General features: G+C 32.4%; 1 protein-coding gene across 3 annotated transcripts in view; it reads right to left on the bottom strand.

Moving 5' to 3' along the window:
- Positions 1-4,411: 4,411 nt before the first annotated feature.
- Radx (RPA1 related single stranded DNA binding protein, X-linked) overlaps positions 4,412-22,510 on the bottom strand; it is a 63,863-nt gene continuing 45,764 nt past the window's right edge. For all 3 annotated transcript variants that reach the window (XM_077107311.1, XM_077107312.1, XM_077107313.1), the window contains 3 exons: positions 19,929-20,219; positions 11,895-12,062; positions 4,412-4,646 (listed from right to left, as the gene is read on the bottom strand). In XM_077107311.1, the coding sequence (XP_076963426.1) occupies positions 4,516-4,646; positions 11,895-12,062; positions 19,929-20,219 (590 nt within the window). In that variant the 3' untranslated portion in view covers positions 4,412-4,515. The remainder of the gene's footprint in view (positions 4,647-11,894; positions 12,063-19,928; positions 20,220-22,510) is intronic.

The raw sequence follows: 22,510 nt of genomic DNA, 5'->3' as shown, positions 1-22,510 counted from the left end.
GGCATTTGCAGGTAAATGGATGGAACTGGAGAATATAATGCTAAGTCAAATAAGTGAATCCCAAAAAACCAAAGGCTGAATGTTTTCTCTGATACGTGGGTGCTAATTCACAATAAATTGGGGGCTGTGGGAAAATAGAAGTAGTTTGGATTAGACAAAGGGAAATGAAGGTAAGGTAGGGGGAATGAGAATAGGAAAGATAGCACAATGAATATTACTACCCTACATGCATATATGATTATATGACCAATGTAATTCTATATCATGTACAACCAGAAGAATGAGAAGTTATATTCCATATGTGTTTAATATGTCAAAATACATTGTACTATCATGTATAACTAATTAGGACAAATAAAAAAGAACTTTAGATCACTCAAATTGTATTGTAACTGGATATAATCTGGTTTTGACAGATTAGTTGCTGTCTATTTTATTCAGTGTGATTTAACTTCCAGCCTATAAAGGTTTGGTGTTTATTTGCACTTTAGATGGTACTCTGAACATTTATGAAGTATCTTGAAAACCAGAAATTTCCACAAGTGATACTTGTGGGTCTTACTAAGTTGTTTAGGTCCTCCCTAAGTTATTGAGACTGGCTTTGAATTCGTAATCCTCCTGCCTCAGACTTCTGAGCCACTGGGATTATAGGTGTGCACCACCACACCTGGCTCACATTTTCTTTATACAGTAATCTGTTGAAGGGCACCTAGGTTTGTTCCATAGTTTGGCTATTGTGAATTGTACTGTTACAGATGTTGATGTGGCTGCATCATTGTAGCATGCTGATTATAAATCTTTTGGAAATACTGAGGAGATGAGTAGCTGGGTCATAGGGTGGTTTGATATTAATTTTATTGAAGAATATACTGATTTACAGATTGATTATGCTAATTTTCAACCCCACCAACAACGTATTAGTGTATATTATCCCCCACATCCTCACTCCATTTATTTATTGTTACCTGTATTCTTGATAATTGCCATTCTGACTGGAGTGAGACGAAATCTCAATGTAGTTTTAAATAAGGCATTAATATCCAGAATATACAGAGAACTCTAAAAACTTAATACCAAATAAATAAATAAATATATAAAGCAGTCAATAAATGGGCAAAAGAACTAAATAGACACTTCTCAAAAGAAATACAAATGGTCAACAAATATACAAAAAAAAATGTTCAGGGCTGGGGTTGTGGCTCAGTGGCAGAGCACTTGCCTGGAATATGTGAGGCAATGGGTTTGATCCTCAGCATCACATAAAAATAAATAAACAAAATAAAGATATTGTGCCAATGTATAACTAAAAAAAATATTTAAAATATGTTCATAACATCATCTCATTCTTTTATGAGTTTCAGGCTTGAGTTTATCTCACAATGACCTAAAATATTGATATTTTATTGTTATTCAAACATTTTATTTTGTGCTCAAATTACAGTTTAAAGAAAAAAAATCCAGAGTATAAACCTTATCTCCATCTACAATATAGATATTAACACCTCATTAGAGGCACCTTCTAGAACTGAAGGTAATAGGAGTCAAAAACAGTAACCTTCAAATAACATCATAAATAAGTTCTTTAAAAAATGTTTGATTTTTCACTGCAAATGTACATATCACTTTTAAAGCTGAAATATTTTAGATTTCTGCTATATATATATATATATATATATATATATATATATATATATATACACACACACATATATATATACATATACACAGTTATGTAAAAATAGCACATTAAATTAGGAAAAATCACTAGCAATTAAAAAACTAGGATTAAACAATTTCAGTGTTTGGTTTCTGGTTGCAGTGAAGTTTTAAGAGAACTTAAAAATGTTCTTAATAGAAAACCTTGTTTCATGAAAATAACTAAAAGGCATTTTCAGCTCTCTAATAACTATAAGAATAGACCAAAAAGAATCATAGAACTGGATGAGACTATTTGCAAATTTACAAATAAGTAAACTGAGGCCAACCAATTTAAATGGCTTTTCTTAAGATCCTACAGGGATTTAGGGACAGAGCTGTGGCTAGCTTTAAATCTGTATGTTTCTACACACTCATAAGTATAATGGAAAAAAAAAACTTGGGTGAGAAAAGGTATTGATATAACAATACAAGATGCAAGAATGAGGTGCATGGTTGGATTAAAAGAAAAGTTTATATCCCTTTATATATAATGATTCTTTTTTGGAGACTTAACACAAACTCAAATATTATCTTACATAAGTAAAAACTTCACATAGGCCTCAAATCTAATTTTTATGTATTTTCAACAATTATCCCTAACCATATGTTATCAAAATAGTTGATTATTGAAATAAACAGATCTAATTATACACAATTCAGCCCTTACCAATTTGCATGCAAATCCTGGGGCAGCAATGCTTAACAAATAAAAAAAAGTAAATGTATTTGAAAAGATAACTGGTGAAATACCAACAAGCTAAATTATAAATCATATAAATGACTTTAGAAAAATAAGATTTGGTTATAGTTTATATTCTACATAGAATAATTTTGTTAATATTACAAAATAAGAATTTCAAATCTGAAATCCTCTTTTTAATATGAATGAGAATAGTATAGTTTCAGCAAGGAAATAAAAATGTTCATCTGGGAGAACATGAACTCAAATTTTTCCTTTGAGTTTTATCAGCTTATTTAAGGATTTAAATGTGTATGTATATCTTATTTGCTACCCCAAATTAGAAACTTTGGTGATCTACTGTGGTCCTCTGGTAGATTATGTAGTATTTCATAATTTACTAATCAACTTGTTAATGTGAAGATGGAATTAAAGAAGTATATTTGTATTGCTTTGCAATTAATAACACATCTCTTTAAGATATTTTTTTTCTGATTATAATATGCTATTTTTCTAGGAAACTGCCATAGTAGCTATGCAATTTTGCAACAACCTGATATAGGGACAGAGATTTTGAACTTCAAATTTGGACAGAAATATTGCTAGAACATAAACTGAATTTCCAGGTGAAGTTTAATTTGAATCTCCTCAAATTTTAAAATAGATTTTATTTCCCATGCAATATAAAAAGAGAAATTATACCCATGAATAGTATTGAAATCTTTGCCTGTGGTTTTCCTTCAATGAATATTTAAGGTTTTCCCTCTCTCACATTTATGTAGCACTAAAATGGAATTGCCTTTTAAAAGTCATAATAGCTTAAACTGAAAACCTAGTTTCCATTTAATAAACAACTCATATGGAAAAATCATCTTGGCTCATTTAGCAAGTACATATAACCCGCCCCCTCCAAATACGAAGAAAACACATCAAATTCATTAAAAATGAAACAAGAGACCAAAAAAGTCATTGCATTTTAGCTTCTTTAATAATACACTCAAAATTGTAACACAAGAAGGATTCACTATTTTACTTAACATTTAAACACAGTTATGAAGAATAGAAGAGTGAACACATTTATAAACAAACTGCAGTATATCTTTAAGTTCTTAGGCTGCCCAACAGTTTAAAATGTATAGCATATGAAGTAACGACTATAGGGCTACAAGAAAATCCTACAAGTTAATAGCTTAACTACATTCAGAATCATTTTGATATAGAATAATTTTTAATCTCATTTAATGGTTGTTTTAGCTCATCTAACAAACCATATAGATGTCAACACAGGACCTTGCAAATGCAGAGTGGCCATTTACATTTAACATGAAATATAAGACAACCAGAATTAAAACAATTCCTTAGTTACTGTTTTTTACTTTTAATATGAACACTTAAGATGTTAATATGAAATGAAATTTCACTATCTAAACTCACATTACATATTTGGAACTACAAAAATGAATACAGCAAGAATATAGACATACTGCAGCCTCTGGATTTAACATCATACACTGGCCAAAATATTTAGAAATCCAAAGCATATAAAAATCACAGTATAGTATGGAAAAACTTGAAGACAATTTAATTTGGCTCATTCATTTTACAGCTGACCAAACTTTTGAGACCTGTGGCAACAAGACTGTAACAATCCACATGTGCTTTTGCAAATGACTGAAATTACTTTGGTTGTGAGAATGCAAGTTGACCACTTTAAGAGAATGAGAATTTAATCTTCAAATTGGCAATTCAAAATCTGTCATTACATGTGAATAAAATTGGAAGGATGCTAAATCTCTAGGAAAAGTTACTCTTGTAAGTCTGGATGCCTTATACTGAACTTTTAGAATAAAAGTACACTTCACAAATGGAACACTGAACATAAATTATGACAAGTCAAGATAATAGTCATATAGAAGTAAGGTAATTTTTTGATACATAAGAATTGTTTTGATAACCTTTTTCAATAATGAATCTAGTATTAGTGCATTGGCTCCAAATACAGGACAAACATAAGCCACTTAACTTCAGAGCTCAAGTAATATTCTTGCTGAAAACAGTTGCTAAAAATATCAACAAAATAATAGAATATCTTTAAGCAGTGTCCTCTTTATAACCTGTAATAATTTCATTTGGCAATTTTAAGAGGTATTCTCTGGACTATAAATTTTCTGCAAATAGACTTCCACTTTGTTGTTACCCAAATTACAGATATCCAAGATACCAATGATATGTACTCTATCCAGTTCAGTTGCTGCTCTTATAATATCACCTAAAAGTAAAAAAAAAAAAAAAAAAAAAAAAAACAGATGTTAAGTATTGTAAAATAGTTAAATATTTACTTGCATTTAGAATCACATTACCTGATGATTTTTGTCTTAAAATATTAACACTGTCCCCCATCTCCCTCCAATGCATCATATGCATTTACCAAATTTTTGTTACAGTAATCTAACTTCTACAGATAAAAGTGAGCACATCAAAGAGATACTACCAATAATTTCAAGATATGGCTTTCCAAAGTCATATTTAATTTTCTTTTCTTTCTTTTTTAGGTGAAGCAACATAAAAGCACATATTTTCAAGGTCATTTATAATGTTCCAAATAAACAGCTTATATTAAACTTCAAAGAAATGCAAATTTAAGTTTTCCTATTTTGCAATTAAATTATCAATGTTTTTTGTAAAATTTGAGCCATAAAGCAAAACAACATATATCTAACATATACTCTAATGTATGCATATGCATATATGTGTATGAATACATTCTTTTTGAAGTGGCTTGTATCAATTAGGGCATCTTTAGATATTCTCAAGCTTTACCAAAAATTGATCAGGTGAATGATATCACTGAAAATAGCAGAATAGGGAATTCCAGGGCTCTGTCTCTCCATTAAGCATCTTATAAGCTGGGAAAAATTCTCAGAATCAACATTCGGCAAACTCTTAATCTAGACAAAAATTTAGAACCATCAAAGGCAATGATTAAGAAAGATAGAAAGTGCTACACTATGGTAAGAGTCTGCTATGATGTTTTAAATAGCCTGGCTATCATATTTCATACTCCAGATGATTAGTGACCATAAAGATGACAACTCACACTCCTTGGTGGAGGTTGTTAGTACCAAAGAGAGCAAAGTAGAACTTATTCTCAATTATGCAGCTGTGTGTTTTGACCCATCTGACAGTTCCCTCAAAGTCCAGGTGCAAGGACTTGCTTTCATTTTACCCAGAGTGGATCATTCTCTCACCTGGGGTGGCTTTCCCCATAACTGCTTTTGTTGAAAGCATACAAAGAAAGTATTGAACAGTGAAATTCTGGGCAGGATAGAGGTTGAGAAAAGAGATAAATGGGAGAATAGATTTTTTAAAAGTGCCTTTGAACACTGGGGAATCAAGAAGACTTTACACATACTCAGGTCTTTATGCATGCTCAGAAAAGGCCTGAGAAGACTGATCATTTACCTCTAGCTGACCTGCAGGCTCTGAGCAAGCAGGAAGCGAAGGCTAAGGCAGAGTTCTAAATAGCCTTGGCTAAGTGTCGAAGAAGTGCTGTGGCACAGGGTCAATCTGCAAAAACTAGAATATAGTTTTCTTTATTTTCTTGGCTCTTGTTGTTTAAGGAAACTCTGTCAAAACATTAGTCCACTACTACTAAGCAAATAGATTATACAGAGTTCAGTGGCTACAAATGTCAGACTTTTTTAAATATGAGAAAACAAAAAACTTAGAGGTTAAGTAACAAACTCACATGATTCTAATCCAGACAGTAAAACTTTAAGGTATAAGCTTTCAGCCTTTTATGGTAGAGCTATAGCTCTATAAATTTGTACTAAAATTTGGGAGTACATCTAGTGCACTCTGAAAACCTCTAAAGGGAATACTATTTGGGACCCTTTTATGAAAAAAAAAAATACGATCAGAGAACCAACAGAGGCAATGATTAAGAAAGAAAGAGGGATTTGAGAGGAATCTATGTATGCTCAGGATTCATTAACTTCACAGTAAACCCATTTTAGACATATAAAATATCTAATGAATGATTTAAAATTGTATAAACTAAATAAAACACATGAATGTTATAATAAATGCTAGTACTATATAATTTTGTTCTTTTTTGAGTGGGATGGACTTTCATCCAGGTAACTGGAAAGATTTCAAGATCTTCAGCTTTGATTTTAACATCAATAACCCAAACCTTAGTAATTCTAATTGCTATCATATATTGACTTTTATAAACAATGATTTGCATACCACCCACTTTGCCAATTATGTAATACTTCAAGCAAAAGACAGCTTCTCTATGTCTCAATTTGCTCTTTAGAGCAGTGTTTTTAGGGTTAAATACCATGAAGCACTTTAGAGTGGTGGCTAACCACATAGAAAGCACTCAAATAATTGCAGCAATAATTTTTACTTAAGCAAAACTATTGTGAAATAAAGATATCATTTATATGACATAAATCTTTTAATCAAATGACTACTAATTTTATCTATAAAATGAACTTTTGTACATTTTACTTGAAATTGATAGTATAACAAGAATTACACATTTTAGTAACATCAGACATATATAAAGTGAGACAAAGAAAGCTCTATGTATTCTCACTTTGTTTGCTATTATTGGTTACAGGGTAAGACAAAGTGTCCTGGCATCCTTTGAAACTAGATTGATATCATGTAATTGGGTTCTGGAAAATTAGAAAATGAGTGGGAGTGATGTGTCACTTACATAGGTCAAAAAATAAGTGAGTTTATCCATCTCTTTCTTTCTTTGCCTTGACAACCTTAGAAGTCATCTGTTCTTGCTAAGGCAGCAACAAGAGGGAAGTTAACACAATAAAAAGTTTCTTGCTTCAGTGTGATACATGCTTCCCTGTTGGATTGGTGAATAAGTACTGGGAAGAGAGCTGGTGACTCACTGTATCACACTGAAGCAAGAAAGAAACTTTTATTGTGTTATGTCACTGAGACTTTAGAGTTGTTTTTTAACTAACTGCAACACAGTCCAACCTATCTTGTAATAAAGTGTGGTATTCCTTTGCTAAAAACAGGATGGGAAACCTTGATTAGCTAGAGAATAAAACCGTTTTCATGAATGTGTAAAAACCCTTCTCCCTGTGCTATACTTCTGAAATGTTTATCAATAGATGTGTCAACTCAATGCTTCCAAGGGGGTGGAAGTCATTCATATTCTTGTACTTCATAATTAAATATGACACCAAGAAGGAATTCATATCAGCAAGCCATATTCAAAAAGTGACTTGGGATAAATGTCTGTCCATTTTAAAAATAAAATATAAAACTGAATCCTTATGTCAGCATCTACACAAAATTCCAAATGAATTAAAATTTTAAGTTGTCAAAATGAAGTTACATATATAATAATGCCTCCACTAAAAAATTGTAAAAAATTGTAAAAATGGGCATAGGAATTGAATAGAAATTTCTCCAAATAAGTTATACACATGGCCCATAAACACATGAAAAGATACTCAACTTCTATTGTAATTAGGTAAATGCAAATCATAACCACAGTGAGATACCAACTCACACCCATGTTGGTGGCTGTTATCAAAATGAAACATAACAGCTTGAAAGTAACAAGGGTTGAGTGAGGATGCCAAGAATCTGGAATCATCATGGATTGCTGGTGGGATTGTGAAATAGTGAAGATGCTGTGAAAAACAGTTTGGCTATTCCTCAAAAAGTTAAATGTAGGATTACCATATGATCTATCAGTTCCACTCCTGGGTTTATAGCAAAAAAAGTTGAAAGCAGAGACTCAGATACTTGTAGACCAATGTTCATAGAAGAATTATTCACAATAGCCAAAATACAGAAATAAACCAAATTTACATTTACAGAAAAATGTATAAAGGAAATGTAAAATATAATACAAAGAAATATTATTTAGCCATATAAAGGAATGACATTCTGATATATATTACAATATGAATGAATATTGATAATGCTATACTAAATAAAATAAGTGAGACACAAAACAATATTCCATGATTCAATCTGCATGAAATAACTAAAATAGACAAATTCATAGAGAAAGTGGAATAGTAGTTACCAGGGGCTGAGGAAGGGGGATTGGGATGTTACTATTTAATGGGTACAGTATTTCTGTTTGGGATGATAAAAAATTCTGGAAATGGATACTGATGATGGTTGCACCACATTGTCAATGTACTTAATATAATTGAAAAGACATTTAAAAATGGCTAAAATGGCAAATTTTGTGTTGTCTATTTGATCACAATTAAAAATATATAAGCAAAAATAACAAAGTTATAAAAGTACTAAGAAAAAGTATAGTGAATTTTTTTAGAGAGAGAGAATTTTAATATTTCTTAATTTTTTTTTTAGTTCTCGGCGGACACAACATCTTTGTTTTGTATGTGGTGCTGAGGATTGAACCCGGGCTGCACTCATGCCAGGCGAGTGCGCTACCGCTTGAGTCACATCCCCAGCCCCAATATAGTGAATTTTAAAAAAGTGTCTTGAGCTGGGTGATGCCTTTTTGAGTATGAAAAGGAGCAGCCACAAAATAAAAGATGATGTACTTGAGTACACAGAAACAAAATTACTTAAAATACCAAAGAAAACTGCTATTGAATAAATGTCAAACTAGGTAAATATATTTTTAGCATATGAAAAAGGGTTAATTTTAATATAAAAAGATAAAAATTAATAAGAAAAAGAACATTCTTATAGCTAAATGGAGAAAATAAGACTAGCACTGAAATTTCTAGAAAGTTCTTGGCAATAAAATTTAAGTGACTAAAAATTATATGAAGATTTTCCAGTTCAGAAATAATGAAGAAATTCAAATCAAAATAGTAACACATTAGTTTTTCCAGCAGTCTGCAAAGATTAATAAGAATAATAATACCTAGTCTTTACAAGGGTGTGAATAAAGTGGAACTCTTGACTTTGTCTCTAGTGTAAATTAGTATACATTAGTTATCTTATAGAGAAGCATTTGAAAACATCTACCAAAATTTTAAATGAACACATCTTTTGAGTTAGTGACTTCTAAGAATTCTTCTTACAGATATAGTAGTATATCAAGATTACACACACACACACACACACATATACACACATACAAATATATATGGATACCCATTGCAGTACTATTTGCTAACTGCCCCCCCACTCAGAAAAATAAAATACTTGGGACTGGAGCTGTAGTTCAGTGGCAGAGCACTTGCCTACCACATGTGAGGCGCTAGATTCAATCCTCAGCACCACAAAAAAAATAAATAAAGTTATTAAAATTTTTTTTCCTTAAAAAAATCACGAAACAATCTAACTCTCCATTAGTTGGCAACTGGGGAAGTAAATTTTGGTATATCCACACAGTGAAATACTTTGTAGTTATTAAAAAGAATGAGGTATCTCTGTATATACTAACATGAAAAATGTCCAAGATAAACTGGTAAACTGTCAAAATGAAAAAGATGGTTACAGAATCACACAGTTATATAATTCCATTTGTGTATACTTTGAGAGACAGAGGATGAGTAAGAATATATACTGATTTACACAAAAATAATTTTTTTTTACAAAAATCAATTTCTTCAAGGAATAAAAAATTCTGGTTATCTCCAGAGAATAGGTGAGTGGGTTGGTGGAAGGGGCTGGATCTGGGAAAGGAAGGAGGGGAACTTGCACTTTTATTCAACACCTTTCTGATATTTGGGCTCTTTGCAATTCCAGATTTCTTAATTTATACCCTAACCTGTAGTTTGAATATTTCTGTACTAATTTTTGTTCCTTTGTTCCTGTTTCAATTTTTAATTATTAACATGTATAGCTTTTGTAATAAAAAATGTTAGTTTATTAAAACTGTTTAAAGGATGAATCCATGTCTCACTATATCACACCACTCTATTTTTATCTTTTAGTTAGAATCATGAAAGGAATGGAAAAGTTTGGATCAGACAGATTTTGGTTCAAATTGTGACTGTTACTCATGTTGGTGAATATCTCTGATTCTCAGTCTAGTTCTCTATAAATAGGAAATATTAATGTGCACTCTGCAGGGTTATTAGTAAAATTAATTTAAATGTATAAAATGTACAGGCACAATGATTACCACAGAGTTAAATGGACACTATTATTATTAGTGCCAAAGCATGAAAAACATGGCATTACACTCAAGATGAATTCCTTTGCTTTTGGTTACCATTTTATTTTCTTCCCTAGTGGTTCTTGTCCTTCATATCCATAGACTTTTCATGTGACCATATTAGTGACTACTGTAATAATATTGGCACTAACAATAAGCATATAACTGAGAACTCTGACCTGATATTTTGTATTGTTGATGGAATATACATATAGCAGAAGATATGTGACAGAAGTGAATATTGCAAGGAACAAAAATTAGTACAGAAATATTTAAACTACAGGTTAGGGTATAAATTAAGAAATCTGGAATTGCAAAGAGCCCAAGGAGCTGTAATACAAAAAGTAATACTGCAAGTCAACCAATATATCATCTCTAAAATGGGCTGTGGGAAAATAGAAAACCTCATTTCTTATGAAAGTAGACACTTGTGTTCAGTTTGCATAACCATTACTGTCAAAAGTTACTTCATTGGGTGCAGTTCATAAAAGATTCATTCAAAAACAACATACACTCAAGAGCTTTGTCAGCTTAGAAAGACCTACCACAAAATCCCAGGAAAATGAAGCCTTTCTTAAATGCTCTTTTAAATGTTTTATCTTTTAAATGTAAACTCAGTAAAAATTGCTAGAGTTTCACTCTATGCTTCGGAAATATAAATGAAAACAGACAATAAACAGGATAATTACCGTTTGACAGATAATTTCACAAGTTTAAAGAAATAAAGTTTGATATATTATTTAGTAGCCTAAACAAATTTTTGGTTGAAGAATTTCACTATTGGAACCTCATACACTCCTAGCCTTCCTCAAGGAATTTATTGTTTAGCACTTGAATAACTAAACATTTATAAGAGAGAAATTTTACTATATTATACTTTGGAGATATTGTGATTTCAGACAATTATAAGGTAAAAAGACAAACTGTCTGGCCTGAGTTAAAAGAAGAGAGTATCTCCACAAGAATGGAGTCCTAATTAGAATAAGATAAAATCTATGCTTGTATAATTTTATCAGAATGGATTCTACTGTCATGTATAACTAAAGAGAACTAATAAAAAATAAAAAAATAAAAAAGACTAGAACTGCACAGTTCCACATGTATGTCATTTAGATCTGATGAAATAATTACATATCAAATTATATTATAAGAACATTTCTTAATGCCTGCCCAGAATAGAAACAAGTTGCTCCATTTATTTAAAAGATATAACCTCATTTTATAAATCTTAAGGCACATTTACCAAATAAACCTTTAGTTAAACTACATCAAGTTTTAAGTCTAGAGTTGCTTACATAATTAAATACTGTCAATGAGAAAAGGTTAGAATTATTTATGATTTTTTTTCCTGAGTAAAAGGAACACAGATTTTCTTACTTGCAAGTGCTCTGGGGCCTGGAAATCGGTCACTGACAGTGACTTCTGGAGGATATACACAGCTGTAATTCATGCAGGTCAACAATGTGTCTATTTGAGATGTTCGGACATCTTCTGGACAATACATGGGTAGGAATGCAACATCAATTGCAATCTCATGGTTCAGACCTGTTGGAGAAAATTACACATTATTAAAAGTTTGATGGGTTAGTTTATGGTGCTAATAAGGCCAAATTTGCTGTATTGATCTTTTTGAAAATCTTATTTTGTATTTGTTCTTTTTAGATACACATGAAGTAGAGAGTATTTTGACATATTATACATACATGCAGTATAACTTATTCTAATCAGGATCCCATTCTTATGGTTGTACATGATGTGGAGTTTTACTGATTACATGATGTCTTGATGGTGAATTTATATATGAACATAGGAAATTTATGTCCAATTCATTCCACTGTCTTTTCTATTCCTATCTTGGTTTGATCTTTTCTTTTTTATGACAATATCTTTATTTTATTTTTATGTGGTGCTGAGGATCGAACCCAATGTCTCATACATGGTAAGCGAGTGCTTTACCTCTGAGCCACAACCCTAGCCCCTGGTTTGATTTTAATGTGCTGAATTGCTATAGGTTGAAAAAGTAGGTACTTCAGTGCAACCTATCACCACTTCTAGAAATAACAATTAAAAATGTTTTCCCTACTGATATAAAATTAATGTTTTATTATGCAGAGAACAGCCTTGTCACATAAATGAAGACATAGAGAGTGCTTCCTTGGTCATTCATGACAGGTAGGAGAATTAAGAGAGATGATTTTTGGTTCCCTTACTGCCATCTGGATATTTGGCTTCAGCAAGACCAGGGATGATGTAACTCGGTCCCATTTGTCCTCAAATACAAAAGACACAGTTCACATACTAACTATTAGGGTTAATAAATGGTTTTAGTAGAAAAGGCTCTTAGCCATAGTGAATACTGTCCTTTGACTGCCATGTCTTTATGCTTGCTAGGGTGGATAAAAACAAAACAAAACAAAAACACTTCTTGAAGGAAGACAAGGATTTGAGCTGGGTACTAAATGATGAGTAGCATTTAAGCAACAGAGAGGAGGGCATTTCAGGCATGCCATGGAGTAACACAAGCCAAAGATTTAGATAAGAGTAAGGTGACCAGCCTGGCTATATCAAGGGTAAACAAAAGAGAACAGCTTTAAAACTATGAACTTCATACAGTTTCCCAAGCCAGAAATCCAGGAGTTGTCATAATCCTCATTAGCCCTTTTATTCTTCATGGATATTTGGTCACCTAAATTCTATGTCGTTAATATTTCTCCTGTACATCCCTTATAGTGATTCTTAAGTACTGAGTATGGGCCACTGATGGTTAAACAAATTCCTTCTTGTTAAGCTGCAAATTGACCCAGAAGTGCAAATTCTTTGCTATTTATGAGCAAATGACACTAGATCCCATAACTTTAAGGTATAACTAAGGGCTGCTTAAATTTTTTTAAAGATCACTAAAATTTGGTATTCATAATGTAAAACAATAATGTAATCTAGAATTTCCTGAGGACTCCAATTCAGTGTTATAAGAAGTGTAGCTATCCTATAACTCTTAGTAGTGCTGCAATGCTCCTGTGAATGTACATGTTGGTACGTCTTATTTCTGTGATTCTGAGAGTAAATTTAACTCTAAGCTATATCATTAATGTAATAAGTTATTATAAAAAGAAGAATCTGCATTAAATATATCATTGATCATATGATACATTCCAACTTATAAATGTATTTTATTTTTATTTTTTCTTTTTACACATGACAGTAGAGATAATTTTGACATACTTATATAAACATGGAGTACATCTTATTCTAATTAGGATTCTAGTCTTGTGGATGTACACAATGTTGAGATTCACTGTGTTGTATTCATATATGTAGATAGGAAATTTATGTCAGATTCATTCCACTGTCTTTCCTATTCTTGTCCCTAATTCCTTCCCTTCATTCAGCTTTTTCTAATTCAATGAACTTCTATTCTTCCCTCCCTTGTTGTCTGTTAGCATCCACATATCAAAGAGACCATTTCAACCTTGTTTTTTTTGGGGGGGGATTAGCTTATTTCACATAGCATGATAGTCTCTAGATCCATCCATTTACTGGCAATATCATAGTCACCCTTCTTTATGGCCTATTAATATTCCATTATGTATATACACCACATTTTCTTTATCTGTTCATCTGTTGTATGGCACCTAGGTTGATTCCATATCTTAGATAATGTGAATTGAGCTGCTATAAATATTGATGTGGCCGTGTCGTTGTAGTATGCTGATTTTAACTTTTTTTTGGATATACTAAGAAGTGGGATAACTGGGTCAAATGGTGGTTCTATTTCTAGTTTTTTTTTGAGGGATTTCCATATTGCTTCAACTTGTAAATGTATTTTGAGCTGCTTTCTAAATTATAAAATACTGTGAGTTTAGCTTTAACATTATCAGTAAAATTAAGGTTATTTGATTGAAACTAGACTTGAGAGTGCAAATTCTAGTGATGTGCCTAGGATATTCTTATCCCAGATAACCACTTGGCTTGCTCTTTCTCCTCCATCAGGTTTCTGGTGAAATGCCATGTTCTCATTGAGACCTTTGCTGAGTAATTTATTTAAAATGGTACCTTTCTCCATCACAGCATTCTTGTTTGTTCTGTCACCTATCTCCATCTCACTCTACAGTAAGCTCTTTTAGGGCAGGGATTTTATTTATTATGTTCACTAATTTAACTTTAGCACTTAGACCAGTATTAGGCACATAGTGGGCACTCAATATATACTTGTTAATTTGAATAAATAAATGTACATTTGTATATTTAATCTATAATTTTCCAACATCAGACTTTAAGACATTTTTGTATTAGTATTCAAATATAAATTCATTTATATACCCACTGCCCTGAATGTCCTGTACAAACCTCAATAATATTGGCTATGTATATGAGAGTTGTTAAGATAATTTTTTTCTAAAATTTTTGTCAAGATTTTTGGAGCAAATTTGCTCACATGTTTTTTTTCTTCCTTGTCTTTAAAATTTAAATGATGATGTAATATATGTGTGATAATTATGTATAATAATACTATGAAATATATAATGATATTATAATAATTTAACAGTACTAATTGTGACATCAAGGAAGTTTGTTATGCTATAGTTATACTGAAATACTAAGACTTTATTTAATCTTGATTTTTTTCTTCTATTAAAGTAGCCAAGCAGACCAACATAATTCCTTCCCTCTTTGGTATTAGCCCGTTTTGTTCAGGACCAATTATTTGTATGAACCCCTGAAGTATATACCTCCTTATTTGTTGAAATCCCTATTTATACAATAAGTTGAGTAGCACTGGTTCCCTCATTATTTATTCCCTCACCAAATAATTCTATTATTGGTATTTATATATCATGATTTCCAAAAGACAAATGGATGGCCCTTAAAGACTTAGAAAGGTTGGCTGGGTTGTCTTCCTTCCTTCCCTCCCTCCTCTCTCTTTTTATTTTTTTAACCTCTTCTTCCCTTCTTTTTTCTTTCTTTCTTTTTTTGTGCTGGATATTAAGCCCAAGGCCTTGTACTTACTAGCCACTATATCCTCAACCCTTAGATTATGTTTCTAATTGTCTATGCCAAATACAAATTGAAGAGAGGACTCTTAAGTTTTGATTGACTCATAAGATTTCATGGGCAACTAAATCAGTGTTACTGGAGCAAATGTTATACTGTTAACATTTGTAAGTCCAATCAAGCTTTTAAGAGATATCTTCTTTAAGGTAAGAAATAATTCTTAAAATTGGGAAAGAATGACTAACAGATTCTAAATTTTGTACCTCTGAAAAAGCACTAAAGTCTTTTATAAAAAATCTTTATTTATTTATTTATTTATTTAATGTGGTGCTGAGGATCGAACCAAGGGCCTCACATGTACTAGGTGAGTGCTCTACCACTGAGCCACAATCCCAGCCCAAAAAGCACTAAAGTTTTAATTTGACACTTCATCTAGATATATCCTCCTTAAAGTATGTGATCATGAATGGTAAGCAATGGCCTAAAGTTTTAGTGATTACTGTCTATTGATTTGAAGAGAGTGAGATAGCAAAACAAGAATTTTAAGACAAGAACCAGTGCTTCTGTGATACATTTGTGATATTGACAAAGTATCCAACTGCTTGTTGAGAGTCATTAAAACTATGGAGAGATTAAGAGTTCTTTCAAAGTTTACAATAACAATTCACCCTTTACCAGTCAGAGCAATGGACCAAAGTTGGGATCCAAATAACATTTCTGGTTTCAAGAATTTGGCACATCAAAATTGCTGGGTCCTCCAGAGATTAGCAAGATAATGCAGAGGACTAAGAAGCCAGTAGGAAATAGTGTCGATATATATTTGACAAGCTCTGTGCTAGGAGTATGTCGAGTATACAGATCCGTAAGTCTAGATTGGTGATGGCAATCTTAGCCAAGAACAGAGCCCTGGAAAAGGGGTCAGAAAATTAGAACCTGGGGATTAAGTCTACTCTGTGCCTGGTTTTGTACACACCATGAGGTAAAGTTTGGCTTTTACACTCTTAACAGTTAAAAAAATAAAGGAATGGGGGCTGGGGATGTGGCTCAAGCGGTAGCGCCCTCACCTGGCATGCATGTGGCCCAGGTTCGATCCTCAGCACCACATACAAACAAAGATGTTGTGTCCACTGAGAACTAAAAAATAAATATTAAAATTCTCTCTCTCTCTCTCTCTCCCCCTTTATAAAAAACAAAAAAGGAACAATATTTTGTGATGGACAAAAATATGAAATTCAAAGTGCAGTGTGCATAGACTTTTATTTAAACATAGCCATGTACACATTCATTTATATATCACTGATAGCTGCTTTCTCATGAAAACAGCACAGCTAAGTTACTGCAACAGAAATTGTATAACCTGCAAAGCCTCAAACCTGTTTGTCCTTTGTCCTTTACAGAAGTTTGTCCCCCATGTACAGGATATACTTAAAGTCATCTTTTAGTTTTAGGATTCTATCTTTAAACAAACAGTCCATTCATAAAGATTTAGTCCTTTTTCCCTGTGTTCGTTTTTTATTTCCACACTTGAAATACTTTCCTAAACTGACAAATTTACCACTCTTACATCTGATCATCAGCTCTCATTTTAACCAGTATAAGAGAATGTCTAAACTTCAAATACTAGTTAGAGAATAGTGGTTTTCTTTTTATTCTTTTTTTTTTTTTGAGAGAGAGAGAGAGAGAGAGAGAGAGAGAATTTTTTCATACTTATTTTTTAGTTTTCAGTGGTCGCAACATCTTTATTTTATTTTTATGTGGTGCTGAGGATCAAACCCAGTGCCTCACGCATGCCAGGCGAGTGTGCTACCGCTTGAGCCACATCCCCAGCCCAGAGAATAGTGGTTTTCAACCTTTATTCTACTCCTGCATGCCTGATGATCAGATGCATCCTTGCTAGTGGCTTTCTCTCTGTGACAATGTCTGCCTCAAGAAGAGAAGAAGACTGAATGAGCTGCTTCTCTAGCATATCTAAGAATTCCAAGGAGTACGGATAAGTTTGATAATGTACCTCCCTCACTAACATTATATGAGCATCATTAGATCCAGTACCACTTATCTTGGTTGCATATATTTTATATTAAGTTATGCCATTAGAAAGCAGAGTGCAGGATTACATAATAATAAAGTGAAAATAAACACCATTATAGAAGTGCTTTATTATGATATGAGTAATGACTGTATAAGTTTTATGCAGGAATCAACTATCATTTAGGACACTTTTTAAAAAATATTTATTTCTCTCTCTCTCTCTCTCTCTCTCTTTCTCTCTCTCTCTTTTAGTTTTAGTTGGACACAATACCTTTACTTTACTTATTTATTTATTTTTATGTGGTGCTGAGGATTGAACCCAGGGTCTTGCACGTGCTAGGTGAGTGTTCTACCACTGAGCCACCCGCCCCAGCCCCATTTCCACACCTTGAAAGACAAAGCTATTGTTGATAAAATCAATTCATTTGTTATTGTGTGCTATTTATATGATAATTTCATACAGTATATTCAGACTTAAATTTTGTTTGAAAGAAAAAAAAAGAATTCCTCTATTTGAATGTTTTCTCTGCAACAGAGGATGTTTAGAGACTTCAGGAGTACTATTTTTCATCATGATCTGGCTTCAACCTAGCCAGATATTAAGACTAGAAGTTATCCAATTTTCTTTAAGTTTTAACATTGAATATGTAATCAGAAGCAAAACAAAAAAAAACTCTTTCCCCCTTCCTGCAAGAAAGCTCAGGGAAAATTACTGCTGAACAGTAGTAATTTAGTTATCTACAAGAACCTACTAACACCTTCCTTTTCTGCTTCCTTTAAAATGTTCTGTACTGTTTTATTCATAAATGGATTATTTTTCACTTTATTTTAACTCTGCAAACCATCCTTGGAAACAGTCAGGGGAAAAAAAAAAATATATATATATATATATATATATATAAATAATGCTTCTAACATGAATTAGAGCTGGCAAGCAGAATAAACTTGTCTTCTATATTTGATTCTTGCTTCCAGCTGACTCATAGCCAAAGCTACAAAAAGTTTACAATTAGATGTAAGATAGCTCAGCTGTCTTAGTCAATCTGTTTTAATGGATTGGTACCATGTTAAGAGGAAGAAAATCATTCAATTTCTATGTTTTGAGATGAACTCACTGTTTCCATGGTTACTTTTCTTGATGTATGGGAAATCTTGCTACAGTTTTTGCTTCTCAGATAAGATTGATAAACTATCTGAAGAGATCAAGTAATATAGTCTAGTGGAGAATATTTGAACCTTAGATCTGTAGAAGTCAGTGGAAATTCATCCTTTTCATAGATTATACATATATTCATCCACGTGCATATTCATATTTATGTTTGAGGAGTTAGGGAAGAAGGGATAGGGGAGAATAAAGGGGGAAATTGTCTTGATAAAAATCAGGGCAGTTCGTTCCAGAACTACAGATGTAAAAATCCATTAACTTTATTTTTTCCAGGCATTAAATTAATGTGCTCATGATTCTTCCTCATTGCTTCCTTTTAAGGCAGCAAGATCTAGTGCTAAGATCTTCTTATGAAACACAAAATTCTTTCCTTGACTCCGAGAATCATTTTGGCAAAGGTTTTATTTTAGAATTATCTTTGTGCATATTTTTTCTTTTATTAGAAACAAACAAGTAAATCTAAATTTAAATTTTTCACTTTAAATGTTTCAAATTCTATAGCTAGGTATCTCTCAGTTTTGAACAAGATGGGAAATCAGTTTATTTCCCCTTATCAGACAAAGTTAGTTTTTTCAATAATTTCTTTCTGTTCAACCTGAGTTACTTGAGAATTTTGTTTCCCCACGCCCCCAGAGGCTAAATAGACCTATTTTTTAATATTTATTTTTAGCTGTAGTTGGATACAATGCTTTTATTTTATTTATTTATTTTTATGTGGTGCTGAGGATTGAACCCAGGGCCTCGCACATGCTAGCCAAGTGCTCTACTGCTGAGCCACAACCCCACCCCCTAAATAGACCTATTTTCAGAGGCTTACCTTGATTATTACTACTTTTCTTTAACTTATACTTTACCCTTCAATGGTTCATATGGACTGAGAAAGAAGCAATGTATATAGACAACAAAGCAGTGGCTAAGAAATAATAGAAACAGTCTTAGAAGTACAGTAGTCAGATAGTTAGGGGTGAAGAAAAGTTCCTTTAATTTCAATTCTTCTCTTCTCAAATACTTTCCAAGGTTTTGTCAATGCTGAAAAGCCCAAAATTAGAGCTTCATTTATTGCAGAATTAGTGCTCTATTCCTTTATTTTTAGCCAAATGGAAGCTCCTTGTGAGCTTAATCTTCATGAGCATGTGTGGAGGGGGCTTAATTTTTTTAAAGAAAAATAGTACCGATATTTAAACTATGTCATTAAAAATAATTGAAGAGAAGAATGGGTGACTTACCTAGGATGGTTACTTCGAAATGTCCAAGGCTTCGAGCACTCATAAAGTCATCAAGTTTGGGGGGTCTTCCTTCTGGTGGTACATATTTTGCAGGCTGAGAATTGTACTGCTGAGTAAGAAACTTTCTGTGTTCTAAAATAAATTTCCGTGGAATACTTTCAGGATACACATGGCTGTAATGTAGGTGGTCTATTAAGCCAAAACTTTTCTCTCTCCACATTTGGCTCTCCCACCTATCGCTTATGGTTTTTCTGCCCTTGCCTAATGTACTAGCACTTGTACTTTCTTGACCTGTTGAAGACACAACGAAACAAATGCATCTGACTTATAAGCTAGTTAAAACAAGGCATTCACTATGAAAAAAGTATAGATTAATCAGGACTAGATGAGAAATTTGAAAATCAGTCATTTAAAATGCAAAATGAATATCCAAATTATAACTCTTATCAAAGCAAGGAAAGAACTAGATTCACTGATTCCAATAGATTAAAAGCAATATTTTTTTCTGTATTGTCAAAGTTATCAATATTTGTAATTTTCTTTTTATTTTTTGGTACCAGGAATTAAACCCAGTTCCATTCAACCACTGAGCCACATCCCCAGTACTTTTTATATTTTACAGTAAGGGTCTTGATATGTTGTTTAGGGCCTTGATATGTTGCTGTGACTGGCTTTGAACTTGAGATCTTGCAGCCTCAGCCTCGTGAGCTGCTGTGATTACAGGCATGTACCACTACACCTGGCTATTATAATTAATCTCTTCATATATTTTCTGTATTTTCCAAGTGTTCTTAAATAAACATACATTCCTTTTATATTCAGTCACAAATTCAAGTGAAATCAAATTCATGAGAATGGCACCATTTAGAGGTCACTCATTATTGGTAGAATTTGAGCTTAAAATAAAATTTTGTTTATCTCTGCTAAAAGTGACCTGAACAAACATGGTTTTTACTCTAGATACATCTCCTCTTAAGAAGGATCATTTATTATATATGACAATCCTTTTATATATAAATAACATAGAAAACAAAGAAGGAACTAAATTGAGATGAAAGAAATTAATTCTTGCTTGTTAAATTATTATTTTTTTGTGATATTGGAGATTGAACCTAGGGTGCTCTATTGGTGAGCTACATCTCCAGCCCTTTTAAAATTATTTTTCTAAGTGTCCCAGGATGGACTAAAACTTGTGATTTTCCTGCCTCAGCCTCCTGAGTAGCTGGGATTATGGGCACATACCATTGCATCTAGCTTCCTCTTCAATTCTTGATTGTTCTAAATCAATTTAACTCTTATGTACAATTTACCTAAAATGTTTAGTTTCAAAGGTAGAACATAATTTATCCCTTAAACATTATGACATTCATTCAACAAATAATAATAATAATTGTTTTGTACAAGGTATTGGACCTAGGGGTGCTTATCATTGAGCCACATCCTCAGGTCTTTTTTTATATTTTATTTAGAGACAAATTCTCATTGATTTGCTTAGGGACTCACTGTGTTACTGAGGCTGGCTTTGAACTTGTGATCCTCCTGTCTCAGCCTCCCAAGCCACTGGGATTTATAGGTGTGTGCCACCTTGCATGGCCCAAAAAATAATTATTGAGTACATATTATGGGTCAGACATGATGTTAAGAAATTTGTACAAAAAATATTCTAATTGAATAATATACCCTAGGAACTGAAGACATATGGTAAAATCAGAAAAATGGATGTGGAACAAGACTCTCTAGTTAGTTCTACTAGCTAAGGAAAGCCAACAGCAACTCCCTTTCAGAGTTTAACGAGCTTGCTCTGTTGCTTCCTTATAGGCTACCTATGTCCTGATACTGATTCTTACCCTAGTATTAAAAAAAAACATTATTGAGGCAGAAGGTGATTTTAACGGCAAGATTTCAGTACAGTTAACATACCACTTCTGCTTTTCAGATTTTATTGCATATTCCACGACTATTTGCTTGGTTTCTTAAGCCTAGATGAAGACTTACCAAAATTGGAGTACAAAGTAAAATATTATATTGAGTTATAAGGAAAGATTAAGAAATTTGAACATATATTTCTTACCAAGAATCTAAAACACTGCAATATTATAAAAGAGTTTTTTAAACACAAAATTCAGTTGATGAACATACTTAATTGACTTCCAATAATAATGCTTGACAACAAACGGGAAAGCAATCCTACATGGAAAAGAAAGGAATAAAATTAAATCTAAAAGAAATACTCAAGAGTTAATAGGACGAAACAGAGGAGTGGGAAATAGTTTCATGTTTTGCATTTTCTAGAAATAAATCTCCCTTATTCAAACCAATAAAGGCACATAATTTGAATATCATTAAGTTGCTATTACAATGACTGAAACCATATCTCTTTCTTATTTCTTCTAGAATACAGCATGAAAATGGTATGTGCTGGGGCTGGAGATGTAGCTTAGCAGTACAGTACTTTTTTAACATGGCCAAAACCATGGGTTTGATCCCCAGCACTACTATAAAAAAAAGTTGTATGCTACAGTAGTTTTCAAAAAATTAAGTACTTACATTTACCTTCTGGGAAAAAAGTCATTCTTGACCCT

Source organism: Callospermophilus lateralis, chromosome X (assembly GCF_048772815.1).
Source record: "Callospermophilus lateralis isolate mCalLat2 chromosome X, mCalLat2.hap1, whole genome shotgun sequence".
Classification (NCBI taxonomy): Eukaryota; Metazoa; Chordata; class Mammalia; order Rodentia; family Sciuridae; genus Callospermophilus; species Callospermophilus lateralis.
The sequence above is the reverse complement of the archived record's forward strand: the minus strand, read 5'-3'. Positions and strand labels throughout refer to the sequence as shown.